At 35.9% G+C, this 18,959-nt stretch overlaps 1 protein-coding gene across 1 annotated transcript; it reads right to left on the reverse strand.

Moving 5' to 3' along the window:
- Positions 1-6,380: 6,380 nt before the first annotated feature.
- LOC121860963 (cleavage and polyadenylation specificity factor subunit 4-like) lies at positions 6,381-14,294 on the reverse strand. The gene is made up of 6 exons (XM_042358379.1): positions 14,077-14,294; positions 10,854-11,057; positions 10,519-10,708; positions 9,218-9,368; positions 8,278-8,385; positions 6,381-6,613 (listed from the first exon to the last, which is right to left on the reverse strand). Exons 1-6 carry the CDS (start codon positions 14,177-14,179, stop codon positions 6,542-6,544), a joined length of 828 nt encoding a protein of 275 aa, XP_042214313.1. The 5' UTR covers positions 14,180-14,294; the 3' UTR covers positions 6,381-6,541.
- Between the last annotated feature and the right edge of the window lie 4,665 nt (positions 14,295-18,959).

The following is an 18,959-nucleotide window of genomic DNA, read 5'->3' on the forward strand; positions in this document are numbered from 1 at the left end:
ACAATGTTGGAACTAGAAAAATAGCAGTTATAACAATATTACAGTTTTCTCACTCATTCTACAGATTTACGTCAGCATGATAGTTATTGTGAAACATTTAAGGAATGTGTTTGTGGGTCGAGGCTGAACTAGAGGTTTTAATAAACGTGACTGAGGAGCATGACTCGTCTGACAGGTTGGCGTCATAATGCTGCTTCAAGCTAAAGTATGCTACCCACTTTTACATTTTATTCATTTCTGGATAATCACTTTATTTTTATTGGTATATTTATGCATTTAATTTTGTATTGATGTTACTGGTAAATGTTTTCTCTTGTATTCTACAGTAAGAAAAATATGTAATGTATGATTAATTTTTCTCGAGGTTGAGTTTTATTTAATGGTACGTGACCGAGGTGGAGCTGGCTGACTCAACACCCTCCTTGACCTCCTAGCGTTAACCATCATTTTACCTAAGAATAAATAAATAAATAAAGTATAGCTTTATAGCTTGAGAATACTTTTTGACCGGATAATTTGCAAAAAAAACAATTTTGCAAAAAAAAAAAAAAAACGTAACATAAACCACAGGGAGATGAGACACGTCAAATCTATTCACTGAGGTCATGTTTAAAATCAACAAATTACCAAAAATGGCATACAAGTAATCAAAACTATTTCTTATAGTCTATATCATTGGAGCATTACTCGCCCCAGGTCCATGATGTCACAGCTGCAGCAGGCACAAGTTTACATGATTCATGTACTGTACATGTGAGTGTACATGATGTACAAGCACATCTTCACTTCTTTGTTGTGAGGGAACTATACTGAAATAGCAAATGAGAGGTAGGAGTAGAAATTGTTTAAGACAGCACAAACGTGATAACAGATAGAAGAAGCAAGTTTATGGGTTAGACATTTCATCAATACAATACTGTGGTAAGAATAAAATTATTGAGGGTCACATATGCTGAGGACACACCCCACCCAAGCGTGACTGGATATACAAATGCTTTATTGAGACTTAATCACAATTATTTTCACTGAGTAACATGCTACTGTACTTCAATTTGAGCTCTCAACATAAAATATGGCTTACAATACACTGCATACAATATGTAATTCGTGATTATTGACAGGTGTGTGTGTAATCAGGTTAACACTTGTGCCAGGCAGGATGGTGTGTGTTGGCATGCATGTCTACCGTGTTTTACAGAGAACTGTCGGAACTCGGTCAATAATTATCACCTATAAAAATGTACTGTATAGATTATAAATATAATCTATCACAATCATTATGGTGTATCAAAGCTCAAGGTCAAAGCTACGGGTCAAACTACACTACGGGTGTTATGTATTTACTGTATTATTTTCATCGGTTTTACTGTCATCTTTATTATTATTATTGACATTCTTGTTCTATTCCTATTACAATTTTTACTAAAGATTTCAGCCTCTAGGTGTAACTGTTGCACAAAGTCCCCCTCATGTAAAGGTAAAAGTGTAATGCAGAGGGAAAGGTAATTGGTGTAATGGATTAACCCTCTCATGCACGAGATAAGTTTTAAGTTTAACAGTTCCAAGATCACATCTCTGAGACCCCCAGGGCAGGCGAGACAGTGCACGGTGAATATTTTTTTGGGCTTTATCAATTTCCCCCCAAAACTGGTTTTTAATGACATAAACCATACATCTTTGGCTTCATCACTGATTGCTCTGCAACAAAGGCGCCCCCCACCCCAAAAAAAAATATAATACTGTACAAGTATATAGCTATTTTTTTGTCACTTCTAATAAACATAAGAAAAAAAATACACACCAATATGTTCACAACCTCCTAGCTCAAAATTGTCAGAGCCAACTATTTAAGTACTAGGTACTAATAGAAACGAAATTTTATGAGCTTTCCAATGCAGTAATCAGATCTCTGATATGACTTATAGTTCTTGAGAAAATAGCAAATAAATGATTCTGAAATGGTAAAAAAAAAATTATATATTTTTTTATTATTTTTGTGCCAATGTTTTATATCGATATAAATTATATTGCATCTTGTAGCCAACACTATAACAAAGAGGATGGTACCTGTACTGACAAAATTCATGTATAAGTCTAGAAAATCATCCTCTTTGAGACTTTTTTTGAGACATTGTCACTTTAATGAGGTTGTTTAGCCTGATACGGTTACAGCTTTTGAAAACTAAACACTTTCCCTGTAAATATGAAAAAATATTACATTATTCAACCATCACTTCACTTCTCTAACAATAAATAAATTATTTCAGGGAGTAGGGTAAGCACTGTAATCCAGGAATTAATGCAGCCCACACAGAGTTATGGAAATTTAAATGGACACTGCTCACACTTACAGTCTGACTGCTGAGACAATACTGTGCATTTATTGTTCCATCTTCTCTTCCTATGGGTCACGAGAATCGCTAATTAGTTTATTTGATAGAACTTACTTGCATCATGCACTAGAGGGTTAATAGATTAACCTTGGCAAGAAGTATGGGGTTGCTTGTCTGAGGATGTAGAACCCATCAGAAAGTAGCTCTGTATTATGAACTGCCTGGTTGGAAACTGATCTTTTAATCTATGGTCAGTTAAATAGATCTAAATACTCTGTAATAAAACAACACTGGACATCAAAACCCTCCATTTTAAAAGTGACAATAAAAGTCTATTGACCAGCTGATGGATGTAGATCAACAACGTAATACTGTAGCAGAAACATTTCGTAAACATAAGTGGTCTTTAAAAGTACAGTAAGCCAAGGTAGACAGTAGCTGTTAGCCTGTAGAAAGTGAGAAAATATATTCCCATTCCTATTTCCACCTCACCCTAGTGATTTATGTTGTAGTGTTAACATTAGAAGATAATGAAGGCTAAAATAACAGACAGTTCTCAGCAAAACAAAAGACAAAAATAAACTTGAAGGAAAAGGCTGACCTGAATGAAGAAAAGCTGGTGCTGCAGATGAAAAATCCAAATACTACAGTACTGTACAGTGGTCCCTCGGTTAACGAGCACAATTCGTTCCAGAAGGTTGCTCGTTAACCGAAACCATTGTTTCAATGGGTTTTTGGGTAATTGGTTCCACCTCACTGAAAATTACATTCAAACTAAAAATAAATGCAGTAAAGTACACTTACTTTGAGGTGTGCATGTAGAAGGGTCCTGGTTGATGATGATGGGAATTAGAATGGGGTGGAGGAGAAGGGAGAAGAGAAGTCACCCCATGCCGCCATTTCACCCATAAAATTTTAGTTCACTTGGTGTAATTCAAGATTATTTTCTTTAAATCAACACTGCACTATATATTATCAATATGTAAAATATATTTCAAAATGACCAATAATTTGACTGGAAACACAGATAAAAAGCGTTTATGTTGAAGAGTCTCAAACAAGATGTTCCTTCCTCTGAACTGGTAAACAAACTGACGCCAAGCTTGGTGTGTTGAGTGGCTGTTTGGCGCACAAAAAACTATTTTCCTGTACTTCAATTATGTTCAATAATTGTTAAAATGACTAAAAAATGTAATACAGTACAGTGGTCCCTCGGTTAACGAACACAATTCGTTCCAGAAGGTCGTTCGTTAACCAAAAATTTCGTTAACCGAAACCATCGTTTCAATGGGATTTCTGAGCAGGGACACAAACTGTCGCCATTCTGGGTGAGTCAAGTGGCTGTTTGGCGCGCTAAAAACTAGTTCCCTGTACTTCAATTATGTTAAATAATTGTTAAAATTACTAAAAATTTTAATATAAGACTTGGAAAATTATTGAATAGTACAACCTTCTTGATATTTACTCAAATGGTAACGAATTTAAGCCCTACAACCGATTACTGTATTGGCGGACTAATACTACAGCTGGTGAGCAGCCGAAAGCAGACAAAAACATGTTGAGAAAATTTGTAAGGAATTCGTTAACCGAAACTTTTTCGTTTACCGAAGTGAAGATTCTTATGGAAGGTAATTCATTAACCGAAATTTGTTAACCGAGGCGTTCGTTAACCGAGGGACCACTGTATTAATGTAACTCAACATTATTAATAATTCAGTGTGTTTGATATGCAAAAATATTCCTTTGGGCTCAGTCACAGCTTCACAACAGTGTGGAGAGCAAGTATGTTTTTATGAGCAATTTGATATTTCTTCCTTCATATTTACAACTTGAGACAAGAAATATGGCATAATTTAATATAATAGAGGTTCATGTAGTACAATGCTACAGTTTAGTGTCAAATAAATTTATACACAAAGTTACATTTCATTTTAAAAGATCCTTTCTAACATTTGTTGTTTGTACATGATGCAACATTACTCAGTTACTCCTTAAAACTTGTGTCTAAAAGGTATGACAGCAGATAACTTCATATTAGCAATTACAATTGAATCATCTTGGAATGGAGTAGTAACAGATTTGCTGTAGTATTTACTGGAACTACAGTATTTGCAATTATCCTGTTTATTTCCATCTGGTGGAAACAAGTTCCTGTACATTACTCTGAAACATCCAGTTTCTCTGCCATAAATGGGTTTTGTTTTAAATACAGTATCCACAAAGAAAGTTTTAAAGCTTCTCCATTATGTAATTTATTACACTAACATGTGTCAACACATTGGTGACAGTTATGATAAGGATTTACTCAAACCAGTGATGTACAGTACAGTGTACAACATATTCTAACAATAGCAAATGTATTAAGAAGTCGACTTAGTTTGCAAAGTGAATTGATATGAAGCATTAACAAACAATGTCACTTGGCATATTCTGTATGCAAGCTGAGGACACGAGTATGTTCGTGCATAGTCATTACAGTATGCTTGTTGTCTTGTACCTTTGCTGTCACTTTTTACACTCATTTTGCATCCTTCTCCCCTACTGTTTCCCTCCTTTATATCGAGTGTCTGTTACCCCTTAATCCACCAATAAAAGCAAAGATAATAGTAAACAGATATTAAATGTGCAAGATAATACAATGACAATTTTTCTACTTCAACTCCAGATAGAACATATGTTGTTATCTTTTATCAACTTAAACTACCTCCAGTCTCCATGCCTGTACAGTACAAGTAAACTAAGTGCACATTGGCAAAGTGCCATCTTACATCAGGTAGTGATTCTTTCACATGTTGACCATGAATCTTCACTAAGAACACAGCACTTCTAGAGGTCGTCATGGGGAATATACAAGCCAAGTATAGTATGAACACTGTAGCTCCTTGCATATTGGTCATTTGGCTGGGATACAGTATTTCCAGTTTCTTTTATGGTCAGATCCTTGAAATACTTTGTGAAAAGCATAAATCATGAAAGGTAATTACATAACAATTACATAAATGAAAAGGTAAAAAGACCACCTGAGAACATATGAGATATGGAAAACTTATTGAAATAATAGATAAACAGTACACTGTACACAGAACATGGATAATTAAAAAACAAATTAATATACTCTTCTGAACTCTCACCATCACACTGTTAAGACCACATTTGCTAGTGATCTTGCTAACTTACAAATTAGCTTTGAATCTGCATGAAAAAATTTTTTAACTCAAGGATACTCACTCTTTTCTTTCCTCACTCAGTAGGGATGTGGCTGGAAGGTGATGATGGCCTTATCTCCACTCTAGGAGCAAATACCACAACATTGGAAGAAGATGAAAATCCCAGAACAACTACAAACACAAACTCAACTCTGAACGAGGGTAGATGAAGTAACTTACAAGTGATTCAGCCATCCAAACATGCCATTACACTGATGACATTATTTATTTCAAGTCAACAATTAAGTTCATTAAATGTACACAAATTTCAAATTAGAACATTAGTAATTGTTATTTGGTAAACTTACTTGTAGCTATAATATTTAAAATCCCAAATGAACACAGTGAAAATAACAAAACTATTGAAAAAAAAAGCATAAAAATCATTTGTTTTGGATAATACAATGGTCATATCTTTAGAACACTGCCTAAGGTAAAATGCTTTAGGTTGTGCTCAAAGAATATGGTAAGTTGTGCATACATTATTTTCAGCTTTAAAAGTGCATTACCTTACACAGATGAATAAATGCGCAGATTAATATCAATACCGAAATCCGTTTTTCTTTACAGGAAATATGAAACCAATAATCCAATTTTCGACTTAATTTCTATCACTATACTGTATTGACTGCTATGTATACAGTACAGTGATGCTTGTATAGGCCATATTTGTGTATGATAAGTTCACAAAAACTACGGGTATTATTGTACACAGATCATTACATACACAAATACAGATGGCACTGACCACTCTACTGATATGATCCACTTGACATGAGTACAATACAGTACAGGGTAATTAGGAAAAAAGTTCCTAAATTGTGTTAAGAAAACTATGAGGTAGAAGTTCATATTTACTTTTTCATTCAGACATTCAGGAAACATACATAATGTAATCCATGTTTATAGTATTAAATGTTATTAAATAATCTATTTTCATCAAAAATCTTAATAAAGATTATCATCATAAATTAAATGTTAAAAAAAAATTTCCATTGAATTTTAGTTACCAGAGCTGAGGAAGGCAAACTGCCCCTTTGAACATCTGTTGGCAAAGTGTCCCTGTTGCCCACACTGGAGGAAGAGAAAATATACTCTTGTTAGTATTTCAATGCAAGTTAGGGATGTGAACAAGAATATATGGGTATTTCTAGTTGTTTCAGTCCTTTCCTGTTACTGTAAACTTGTCATTTACAACTCTCCCTTATTATTTCCCTCCTTTCTAATCCCTTGACCCATCCTACACAATAATAAGATATGACAAAGTTAAAAGATAAACTCATGCAAATGGGAATGGATCAACTGTCTGTGGTTTGATATACAGTACAGTATCCCTGTCCTAGTTATTGCTAAGAGGACAAGTAATTTCACCTGGTGTCAGATTAGTCAAGGGAAAACACATGATAATGGAATATTTGAATGTGTGGAGGTACATTTATCATGGTGATATGGAGATTTAATTAAATTATAACGTGTGAAAGGACCCTCAATGTCATTCCTCTATACAGTGGTCCCTTGGTTAACGAGATTTCGGTTAACGATTTACCTTCCATAAGATTCTTAACTTCGGTTAACGAGCAATCCCTCGATTAACGAGTTTTTACGAGCCGACTTCAACATGTTTTCGCTTGCATTTGGCGGTCCACCAGCTGTAGTATTAGTCCGCCAATACAGTAATCGGTTTTAGGGCTTAAGTTCCTTACTATTTTAGTAAATATCAAGAAGTTTATACTATTCAATAATTTTAAAAGTTTAATATTAACTTTTTTAGTCATTTTAACAATTATTGAACATAATTGAAGGTAAAGAAACTAGTTTCTGGCGTGCCATCCAGCCTGTTAACACACCAGACAGGCGTTAGTCTCTCTCTGTTTTCAGTGGAGGTAACATCTTGCTTGAGACTCTCTTCAACTAAACGCTTTTTTTCTGTGTTTCCAAGCAAATTATTGGTCATTTTGAAATATATTTTACATATTGACAATATATAATGCAGTGCAGTGTTGATTTAAAGAAAATAATCTTGAAATACACCAAGAGAACTAAAATTTTATGGGTGAAATGGCACCATGGGGTGACTTCTCTTCCACCCCAATGCCTTCTCTTCTCCCTTCTCCTCCACCCCCATTCTAATTCCCATCATCATCATCATCATCATCCAGGAGCCTTCTACATACACACCTTAAAGTAAGTGTACTTTTCTACCTTTTTTGTTGAATTTAGGCAATTTTCGGTGAGCTGGAACCAATTACCCAAAAACCCATTAAAACAATGGTTTCGGTTAACGAGTTTTTCGGTTAACGAGCAACCTGCTGGAACGGATTGTGCTCGTTAACCGAGGGACCACTGTATCTATAACAAGAAACTTTACAATTATTTTCTAAAAATGACACTCAAAAAATCATTAATTTACTTATGAATAAAGGTAAAATTATCAGGGAAGTGGAACATGTCACCAGCTGGGCAGATAATCATATATCAATAATTCCTTGAACCATTAAACTATCATATCCAGATAAAAATAAAAGATAGAGGAATAACATGAGTGTAAAAGATAGTACAGCAGATACCCAGATTAGATATTAGACTTTAATGTAAAGGACTGTAAATTATGCGGACATGTCAAAATCAGAATAAATTAGTTTTAATCTTTGAGTCACTAGAAATGCTCACAAAATGTATATGTTACTGTACAAAATAACATAAATCACAAGAATATCAAATAACGAAATGTCTGTCACCTTGAAACAAATGATGTTGTCCAAGCGATTGTTATCAATGTGGTGAGGTATAGGAGGGCCGGAATTCTCTTTGCCTGGCTGGTTCCTCGGTCCACCTGAAGCTAAACTCTGCAATAAAAATGAAATGCATGAAATATTAGGCTTAGAAATGACTAACTGATAACATGATGCCAAACACTCCTAAGTATTATCCATAAACTTTAATATTTTAATGAATCTGAGGCTTGTCTTGATCATTTTAAACTTGACAAAAACTTTCCCTTTAGTTTGAATTGGCTTAAAATACTTTGTCTGAAATTTCGAAGGGATTGTTGACAAATTTCAGTGCTTAATAATAACTTTCCCCTTAATACAAACTCCTTAAAATCTTCAAAAAAATCAGTACAGATATTTAGTAAGCATCTTCTCCGTGTGTACACCTAAGTTCATACGGGTAATTACAGTATTTAAAAATGTAATCCTAACCTAATGAGTCAGAATCTTTCTAATAGACAGTTTAGGTTAGATTAGATTTGGATTAAGTTAAGTTAGGATCTATCAGGATTAGGCTCACTTAAATTACATCATAAATACAGTAATACAGTGGATACCTTTCTCCCTTTGATGTTGATATGCTGTGGTCACAATCACATTGTACCAAAACCACCCACACTTCCCTAAGTCTGTCCTACCCGTAAGTGCACTACTCTCCTACACACAGGCTTGGAATGTCCTGATGACCACAATGGCAATGGGTACATTTGCCTTCCAACTGGCTATGATGTCCCTCAGGAGAAAATAACATCCATTTCGTGAATTCCAGGCCTGCATTCTGTTTCCTTTAACTGTATGTCATCTGAATATTCTTCTATTGTTTTTTTGTTTTGTTTTATAGAAATTTTTATATAGTTTTCCCTAAAGAGTGTTACAGGGATTCCCAATTGACTGCAGAATTACTCACAATTATTGCATTTTGTTCTCTCAGTTCTGGATTAGCCCTGTAGCAGTGAGAGGCTTTGTGACCAGATTCCCCGCAGTAGTGACAGGTGATACCCTGTTTCTTGTGTGGTAGCTGCTTGTCGTCCATCACCTGTGGCAGCTCAAACCTCGGGCTGGACGTGAAATGAAAAAACAATCAGAATGTGATGAGTGATATGAAGAAAATGAATTTGAAATGGATTAATAAGAAAAACATGGTTTGGTCAGATTCAGCAAGAACAGGTTAAGTAAGGTTGGTGTATGCAAATGGAAGAATACAATGCTGGAGACCAAGGAAGATCAGTGAAAATATCTAACAGTGCATGAGTTAATGGAGGGATAGTGTACGACGGCATTAAGGATATCATTGAATAATTATGTATGAATCACAACAACATTATATACTGTAGGTAATACACAACTGCAGCAACAACTTTATACATTAAATAATGCTGTAAATTATTTCCAATACTGACCCAACTGGAACTGCCATGGTCAATGCTCATGATGATGATACTCCGTGTTCCATTATTGAAAATCCCAGTAGATTGTACTTTGAAAATGATCATCTTAGTTTTGATGACAGAGGTAATGTACAGATTTCTGAGGTAAAAGCCATCATAATGGATACCAAAATCAGACCACCTTGTGAAATAATAAGAATGTAAATACAATGCCCAAATTGGACTGCCTTGTTTAGTAATTAAGATGTAAATAAATTGAAATGGTTACATGAAAAAAGAAGACACGGTTATAAATGATAACTGTCACACTGTCTGGTAACTTCAAGAAGAATAAAACAACAGTATCAAGTTGAGCTCTGCTGGTATTTTGTTACTTATATTCACACACAACATGAGATGTCACCAATAGTATGTTAGGTTGCTAAGCACAGCAGTCCAAAATATGGCCATAAACTGCTTCTTTTAGGCTAGTTATATACAGTACAGAAGAGTATTGTATTTATCTCAGTGAGTTAGTCACGCTCGGCACTGTATTGTATTTAGAGACATGATTAATGGAGCTAAGATATAATAAATTGGTAGATTGTTAACTTCAATCAATTAGATAAAAATATTCAATCATAATTACATTTCACCACTAAATTTGAACTGTACACTACAGGTAATGTCATTTATTGGTGTGTTTTTTTATAAAATAAAATTGCAACAACAATTTAGTTATCTGATGTAAGATATTAAGTAAAATATTTACTGTATGAATTTCCAAATTCACAGCTACGCAACAATTTAATTATTCGATAACAGACTATAAGATACTCACTGCATGAATTTGCAGCCTGATCCCTCTGGACAGAAACCCGAGAAATAGTTCATGCAAAGAACCCGCCGTACGTGACGATTTCGACACTGAGGACCGTGACGGCAAAATCCTCTGTCATACCATGGACAATCCTTCATCTTCATATCTGGGTTTATGTGTAAGAATGGGCACTCTTTGTTGTGGCAGGCATCTGTGGGCAGGTGTGAAAAATTATTACTGTGCTGTACAGTACAGGTATTACTATTACAGATATAATAATAAAAAAAAATACATGCTTGTTCAGTACTGTACAGGAGTATTTCTAAATGAGACCATCTGAATCTGGCAATACTTACTGAAACGAGAGTAGAAGTAACACTCTGGCATTTTTGACATATCATACTCATGGAGGAATTCACACTGGTCACCCTTCTTGCATAGTCCACGCAGCCAGTGTTTACACACCACTGTTCTGTCTCCTCGAACATGACGGAATGGGCAGTTGACACTTTTGCTGCAGTTCCCACGCATATAAAATGTACACACTGCAGCTATGGATTCTGAAAAATTAAATGTCTATGAAATAGCTTTTCATACCAATGTATACCTATTAATTTTTACCTTAATTTTAACATTTATAACCAACCTCAGGCTATTTGTAACAAAAGAAGTTGAACAGCTGTAAAGGATCCCATGAATTAAGCTTTCAGCAATTATGCAAGGGATCCTACTTTCTGATAGTGAATAAGATGCCTATGCTCATCCCACCCTCAACAGTACTTGCCTCTAAAAACAGGTAGATAATAAAAATATTTAAGGATCTGTTATATATGATCCAATCCTAGAATCTTTAACATTCTAACAACTGTACTGTATCTGTATTACACGTTCTGCTCTACAACAAAACTGTAAATAATCTCTGGGGTAGACCCTAGCTTACTGGTTACAAGGGAGAAACTATTTGGTGTGTTGAAGGCAAAGGTGTCCAGGAATGAAGTAGCAGTACTTATTACTTTACTTAGCTAAGTAACTTTCTGGAGGAATTGAATACAGTACTAAAAAGTAGCTACAGGGTACCTTAATTTTTTTTTACCTTTACTTTTATTTGAGTAACTTTTCAGCTTGATCAATGTACTTTTACTTTGTTACTTTTGTACAAGTCTTCTCAGTACATTCGAACATACTGTACTGTACCCGCTGTGGGTTGAATTTGGATAAACCAATCAGAATCCTTGCATTTGATTATTCCCATTATCTTCAATATGAAAATGTCACACAATCCTGGCTATAAAAATTAGATGGGTTGCTTTTCATTAGTGCACCAGGATTAGTCACCTATCAGTCAGGTGAAGGTACCAGTAATCTACCTCCATTACCAGTACTGCAGAGTACTACGTTAAGCTTAGTCGCAGTCAATGAGTGTCAACATTTCAAAGGAACCACCAAGCTGAGTGGCTCTACATGTGATAAGAATCATGAGCTCATGGGATACGAGTTACTGCCACTAACACAAGATTAGGGGGGACGGGGGGGGGGTGTAGTTAGGGTAGGTAAGGAGGATGACGTGGCCGAGGGAAACAATGAGCATGCATGAGGCTTCAATGTGGTCAATGAGGAAGAGATGGTTGTCATAATCACTAGCAACTTCTTACTGACAACATCTTCCATCTGGATTAGGGACACAAGGTTTTATAAGGTAAAGAACACTGCTCTTTGTGAAGATTTTGTCATAGATATTATTGCAGCTTGCTTTAATCAGTTTACAATGAATATGACGAGAATCTACCTATCCTAGGATGGAAGTATATTATTATTATTATTACAGGCAGTCCCCAGGTTACGAACATCCGACTAACGAACATCTGCCTTTACAAATGAGGTTAAATTTTAAATTTACATTATTTTATTTATCTGATTTTTTTTTTACTTTCATTTACTGAATTTTGTCATTCACTTTCTTTTCTCTCAAATTAAGTGATTTTAGAAGTAAGTACAGTATGCAAATAGTACGTGTTCCAACTTACGTACATTTTAGATTTAAGAACGTCCCAGGAACGGAACTCATTCGTAACCCGGGGACTGCCTGCATTATTATTTTACTTGAGAATAAGTAGGTTATATTTTGTTAAGTAGGTTTGTTTAGAAAGGAAGGAAGGTCATGTTCATTATTTGTTGGCTGGGTACAGTAGTGTTTCTTCTCTGAGCATTCAGGGTCAGTTGGTCATTGTGCATTGCATTTGCCAACAGTCACATGAAACTATCTTTATTTAAGGGAAAAAACCTGAATATGAAAAGTGCTTCTCCTCCACCTGATTTGCTTTAGTCTTGAGATAAAAAAACACACTTCCTTTTAGCGAGATCTTTCATTCGGTGGCTGGATAACCCGGATCCTTGTCCTTTAACATTATCCCCAAATTAGTAAAAATCGTGGATTTCTGTGGATTCCATTACATGTTGGGTTAGTACAAAATAATATTGGTTAATCTCATTAAGAATGCCTATGGTCTTGCTCTCCCTAATGCTGGATCTACACCCTCCCTCCTGTGCTACAGAAAGAGATTATGTTCTCAACCTCTTGCTGCTTTTCTCCCTACAACCCAAACCCATCACAGGATAAGGAAAAGCCTGGTAACCTATCTATTTGACACAATGATCAGTTTCTTCCGTTCCAATACAAGTATCGTCGATGTGGACTTATGATTCACAGACATAATAGTGTCTGAGCTCGCATTAGGCTGGGATACAGACCTATCTGGCAAGTTTTTGAGGTGGATGATGTTCAGCACTTCTCTTCCCCCAAGCAGTGTTACAGTCCCACACGCAATACTCCTTAGGATTATTGCCTTGATTGTCTCACTGTCAGGGACCTGCTGCCACAGGGAGAGTCACTCATCAAAGTAAGTCACCATTTACCTGCACATGATAATTTAGATGTACTTCAGGTACACTGCCCACATTATGGTGGTGCTGGCGGTTCTCTTGTTGTCACCTAAGTTGTACCTTTAAGTTAGCAGTAATTTGGGAAGACCAGCTTGCTATTTAATATTTCTCCTGTTGTCTTCTTATGCTGTGACTGGCTGCATGTTTTCTGATGAATCTATCACCCTTTGAGCATAATTTATTAACTAAAAAAATTTAAATATAGAATACCTTTAGTATTAAAACACTTTTCATAGTGTTAACAAATAGCCACAGGATAAAGATACAGCAACCTATGTGAAATACCTATGTCTACCAACCATATGTGAAATACCTATGTCTACCAACCATATGTGAAATACCTATGTCTACCAACCATATGTGAAACGCCTATGTCTATTGGTACGGCAGCCAAATGCACATGCATGGTGGGCAGACTATACATAATAGCTACTAAGATGCCCCTTCTTTCTGACTAACCTAATCAAATGTAACCTAACCTAACCATTAAAATAGTTTGTCAATACGGCTGCCGTACCTATATCCACTACATAGTAAATAATCAGTGAACACTTGTCTGGTGAATTTTATAGAATATCTGTTCCTCCAAATACCTATCTCTCTCTCTTCTATCTATCGCTTCATACGCCACACACTCACTGTCCATGCCAGGGAAGGGCAGTGTCTGAGCCCCCACTTGTTCCTCCAGCTGGGTCTCCATGTCGAAGGTCATCTTATCCACGTTAGCCACAATCACCTCCATCTTGGTCGTTTAATCATATATTTATCCCAAATCCACACAAATTCTTCACAGTTAAGGCCACCACAGCTACGACAGCATCACCGACCTCTTGTTTGTTTACCTCTGGCAGAATCATATTAGGGAGTGAGACTACTACCGTCATCTACCTTACTAATATATATATTTTTGTATTTTATGTATTGTATTATTTCATATAGCTGAATGTATAGATTATATGTAAATATTGATGAACATATAGTGGTTTATCTGAAGAAGTTATTTGGTTTTGGTTTAATTTGTTTAAAATATCCCATGTAGGAACTATTAGAACAGTTTTGTATACCGTCAACAGATGGCGGGAGTAGCCTCTAAGACACGACTGTATATGAATACTGACAGATTTAACTTTTACTTGTATGTATTTAACTTACCTCGAGTGATCTGGATATACTCCTAGACGTTTAGATCCTACACTCTATATAGAATCTTCGGGTATTACATAACAAAACTTTTAAAAGATTATCCACGGTGATTGATTAGGTAAGGTTAGGTTAGGTTATGTTGAATTAGAATAGGTTGGGATTTGGTTAAGGTTAGGTTAGGTTCGGTTAGGATAGTTTAGATTAGGCACAAGAGAGAGAGAGAGGGAGGGAGAGAGAGAGAGAGGCGTGCGCGTGTGTGTGGTGGTGGTAGAGGTGAGATAGTGAGACACCAACAGTAGTACCGTGGCGGGGTGTCCGTGCGTGTGTATGTGGATCCGCTCCCCCGCTTCTGTTAACGGGTGCCTTGACTGCTGTTAACATTTGCTTTCCATAAGGTGAGTGTTATTGATCCATTGTTGCTGTTAACGGGACTGTTTTTACTGTAAACGGGGATTTTTTTACCGTTAATGAAACTTTTTATTGTTAACGCAATTGTTGGTTAAAGAAACTTTGCTGTTAACGGGACTGTTTTTACTGTTAACGAAATTTATTACCGTTAAATTTAAAATTTATATTCGCTATTCATAAAGTGGGTGTTACTCCTCTGTTGTTACTGTTAACGGGAGAAGTTGATGTTAAAAAGTTGTAATTTAAGATAATTTTCACGAAATCATTGATACACTTCCGTTTTTGCTGTTAACGGGGCTGTTTTTGCTGTTAATGGTGCTCTTATTCAGTTCCCTCTGTGGTAGTCCTCCGTTGTTACTGTTAATGGATTTTACTGTCTTTGGTTCTTGCCCTTTCTGTTAACGGCTGTCATTACTGTTAAAGGGTTTATTGTTGCTATTTTTCGGATCTTTTAGTTCAGTTAAATAATACGGCTATTAGCGGACCTACTATTGGTAATGGCTCTCTCCTGCTGTTAATGGATCTCTTTTTGTTAACGGATCTCTTGCTGTTTACAGGTCTGTTGCTGCCGTTGACGGATCTATTGCTGTTAACGGCTTATTACCGCAGTTGGCGGGTCTTACTGTTAACGGGTCTGTTTTTCTTAACGGTCCTTGCTGTTAACGGACCTGTTTTTCTTAACGGTCCTTTCTGTTAATGAATTCCTGCCGTAAACTTTTATCTCCGTTGTCAGCGTTAAGGAACCCTGTTGCTGTTGCTGGCTTGTTAACAGATCTACTGTTACAGCATATATTTTCTGTTAAATATACTTTCTGTTTACGGACCTACTTCCTCTTAACGGTTCCACTTTATGTAAATTGACCTTTCTGTTAGCCTTGCTACTTCTTGCTACCTGAACTACTTTCTGTTAACAGATCGACTTCCTGTTAACCGACCTACTTTCTGTTACTTGACCTACTTTCTGTTAACGGATTTAATTTCTGCTAACGAATCCACTTTCATTTAAGAGATATTTTTGTCTATTAAATCTACTTACTGTTAATTTATATATTTTTGGTTAACGAAACTACTTTTAATTTACGGCTCCACTTCGTGTTAAATACTAAAAAAAAAATTGGAACGGGTCCATATTCTGTTAAATCTATTTTTTTAAATATACTTCTGTTAAAGGATCAAGCCTGTTAACAGGTCCATCTTCTGTTAAATCTACTTTTCTGTAAACAAATAAACTTCCTGTTACCGGATCCACTTGCTTTTAACCGTCAACGGGCCCGCCTTCTGTTAAATCTACTTATTTTTAACAAATATTCTATTACCGGAAGCACTTGCTTTAAACCGTTAATGGGCCCACCTTCCGTTAAATTTACCTTCTTTTAACAAATATACTTCCTGTTAACATTTCCACTACCTGTTAACGGGTCTGTTGCACATGTAAGTACTCTTCAAGAAAAAGGCTTTAATTGAGGTCACTAGACATAGGAGTTCAAGTACATAGTTTTATTAATTAGAAATATATTTAAATGCCTTAGAGTTATATGCAAATTACCTTCCGTGTATAATTAAATGTGAAATAGCTGAAGTGATATTGATGACTAATGGTAGTGGTGGAAATGGAGTGCGGTGGTGGTAATAGTGGGGGTGGTGTGGTAGTGGTGGTGATGGTAATGGGGTGCGGTGGTGGTAATAGTGAGGGTGGTGTGGTAGTGGTGGTGATGGTAGTGGTAGTAGTAGTTGTAGTGACGGCATTATTATTATTATTAGTAGTAGTAGTAGTAGTAGTAGTAGACGGTCTCTGTAACACTAAGACAAACTAAAGTGAACGAAATGAAATAAAACTAACGAAGCCACCATCCCTCTCTCTCCTCAACACCAAACATGATCTTCAATAACTACCTACAGGAAATAAACACTATACAAAAAATATGAAATAAACGCCAAAAAACCCTCAAAAGTAAAAAAAAAAAACATGACATATTAAATAGCTTTGCATTGAATCAAAACATTAGAAAAAAGGCACGCCGAAAAAATATTAAGCATTTAGGTAAAACACACACACACACAAAATACAAATGAAATAAAAACACGATGAACTTAAAACAGCTCAACGTTGAACCAAAACAGTAACTCTGAACTGCACTTGATGCAAATTGCTGAAATTAGGATTTGCTGGAGTGGCCGGGCGGGTTTAAAGCAAGTTACGGCCGTATGCGCTTCACAAACTGGGTGGCGCGGTTAAGTGGTGAGTATTTCGCACCTAAGAGAGACGCTGCCGAGCATTTACCAAATTCTCACACTCCCGTAATAATAATTCTTTTCCTTTTTTTCTCCTTTTTTTTAGAGCGTCGTTAGGGAAGGAATGGAGGAAAGAAATTATATGGTAGGAAGATAGTCTCGGGTGTAAATTGGACGCTTTTTTGAGGATGCTGTAAGAGGATGTAGTACACTCGACGCCATGTTGGAGATGAGAGGATGTTCTGTAGTAGCTATTGTAATAGAATCTCTGAAATAGTTTAGACGACATTATTAGGTCTCGTCGCTGTGTTTATGTCGTAGATTAAATGGGTCAGTTAGATGGCGTTCCCGTGTTCCCAGTTAACTGGACGTTAACGCATTTAGAGAGAGAGAGAGAGAGAGAGAGAGAGTGTCAGTCACTTCCAGAGGCTGACACACACAATTCAGGAAGACGCGGTTGATATATGAATATTCAGGCAACACTCTCCCCCTCGCTTTACCTTAATAATATTTCCTTTACTACACTAAATAAAATAAATAAATAATAGATCTCAAAATAGCCATGGATGAATGTACCCCCCAATTATATGTTCATGTTACCAATTTTTCCAATGTAACGAAGAAAGAACTGAAAATATACAGCGTCCCCTTTACTTATCTTTAATCATTTTCTCTCATGTATGTGTTATAAAGGAATACTAAAAACTCAAATAATCAATAAATAATACACAAACAGAGAATAATTTTAGTTCTGTCATTCCGCCAAATCCAACTTGCTTTGATATACGTCCTGTGTTTCGCTATGGTATACTTTCCCGCTCAAATATCAATCGCTTCACACACAAACACATACAAACGTTATCATTTTTATAGTTCCTTGAGTCAATATTTTCCGAATTTGTGTAGTTCGCTGTAATTGGGTTAACTTAAAGTCTTTCACAGAACCATAATAAAAGTTTAAGAGGGCCAACAATAGGGGATTCTAATTATTGTTGTGACTAGAGTAATTACTAACCTTGTTGACGCGCTTAAATACCTTAGTTGTTGAAGCGTAGTAATAACATTATAACGTCAACGACACAGATTACTGATTAATCTCTGCCACGCCACAACAAAGTCCAAGAGGCCATAAATAATATACAGTACATACACTAATACACACAGAATCTGGCTACAATCCCTACCTATGAACTAATTATTATTATTGTTATTATTATTACATTTTCGCCCCCCCCCCAACCCCAGGCCCCGATGTGGGTCAGTGACCTGTGCCCGGGTGGGCTAATCCCCCCCACCCTAAATATATATATATATATATATATGCAAGTAAATCACTGTACATAGGTACATAGAATCAAATACACACGGACAAACACAGACGCTTCACCCCAATCAACATCATCATTAGCGGCGGGGAATAAATAACAATAATCACGCCATTTTACTATTGAGAAATCGTGAGGTGTTTTAATGTGATGGGTGAGTGAGTGTGTGTACTCTGCCTCATTTACTCTCACCTGAATCTGGGGGTAATGGTATACAGGTGTGTTTAATTATCAGTTGAAAGCTGTATTTATTTTCACTCATTATCATTATTGTTATTGTTATAGCTGTTAGCTATTGGTATTATTATTATTATTATTGTTACTGTTGTTATTATTATTATTAGATTATCATTATTATTATTAGATTATCATTATTATTATTTTTATCATTGTCATTATTATTATCAGTGCTAA

The sequence above is a fragment of the Homarus americanus genome, unplaced genomic scaffold (genome assembly GCF_018991925.1).
Source record: "Homarus americanus isolate GMGI-L3 unplaced genomic scaffold, GMGI_Hamer_2.0 scaffold52806, whole genome shotgun sequence".
In the NCBI taxonomy this organism is placed as follows: domain Eukaryota; kingdom Metazoa; phylum Arthropoda; class Malacostraca; order Decapoda; family Nephropidae; genus Homarus; species Homarus americanus.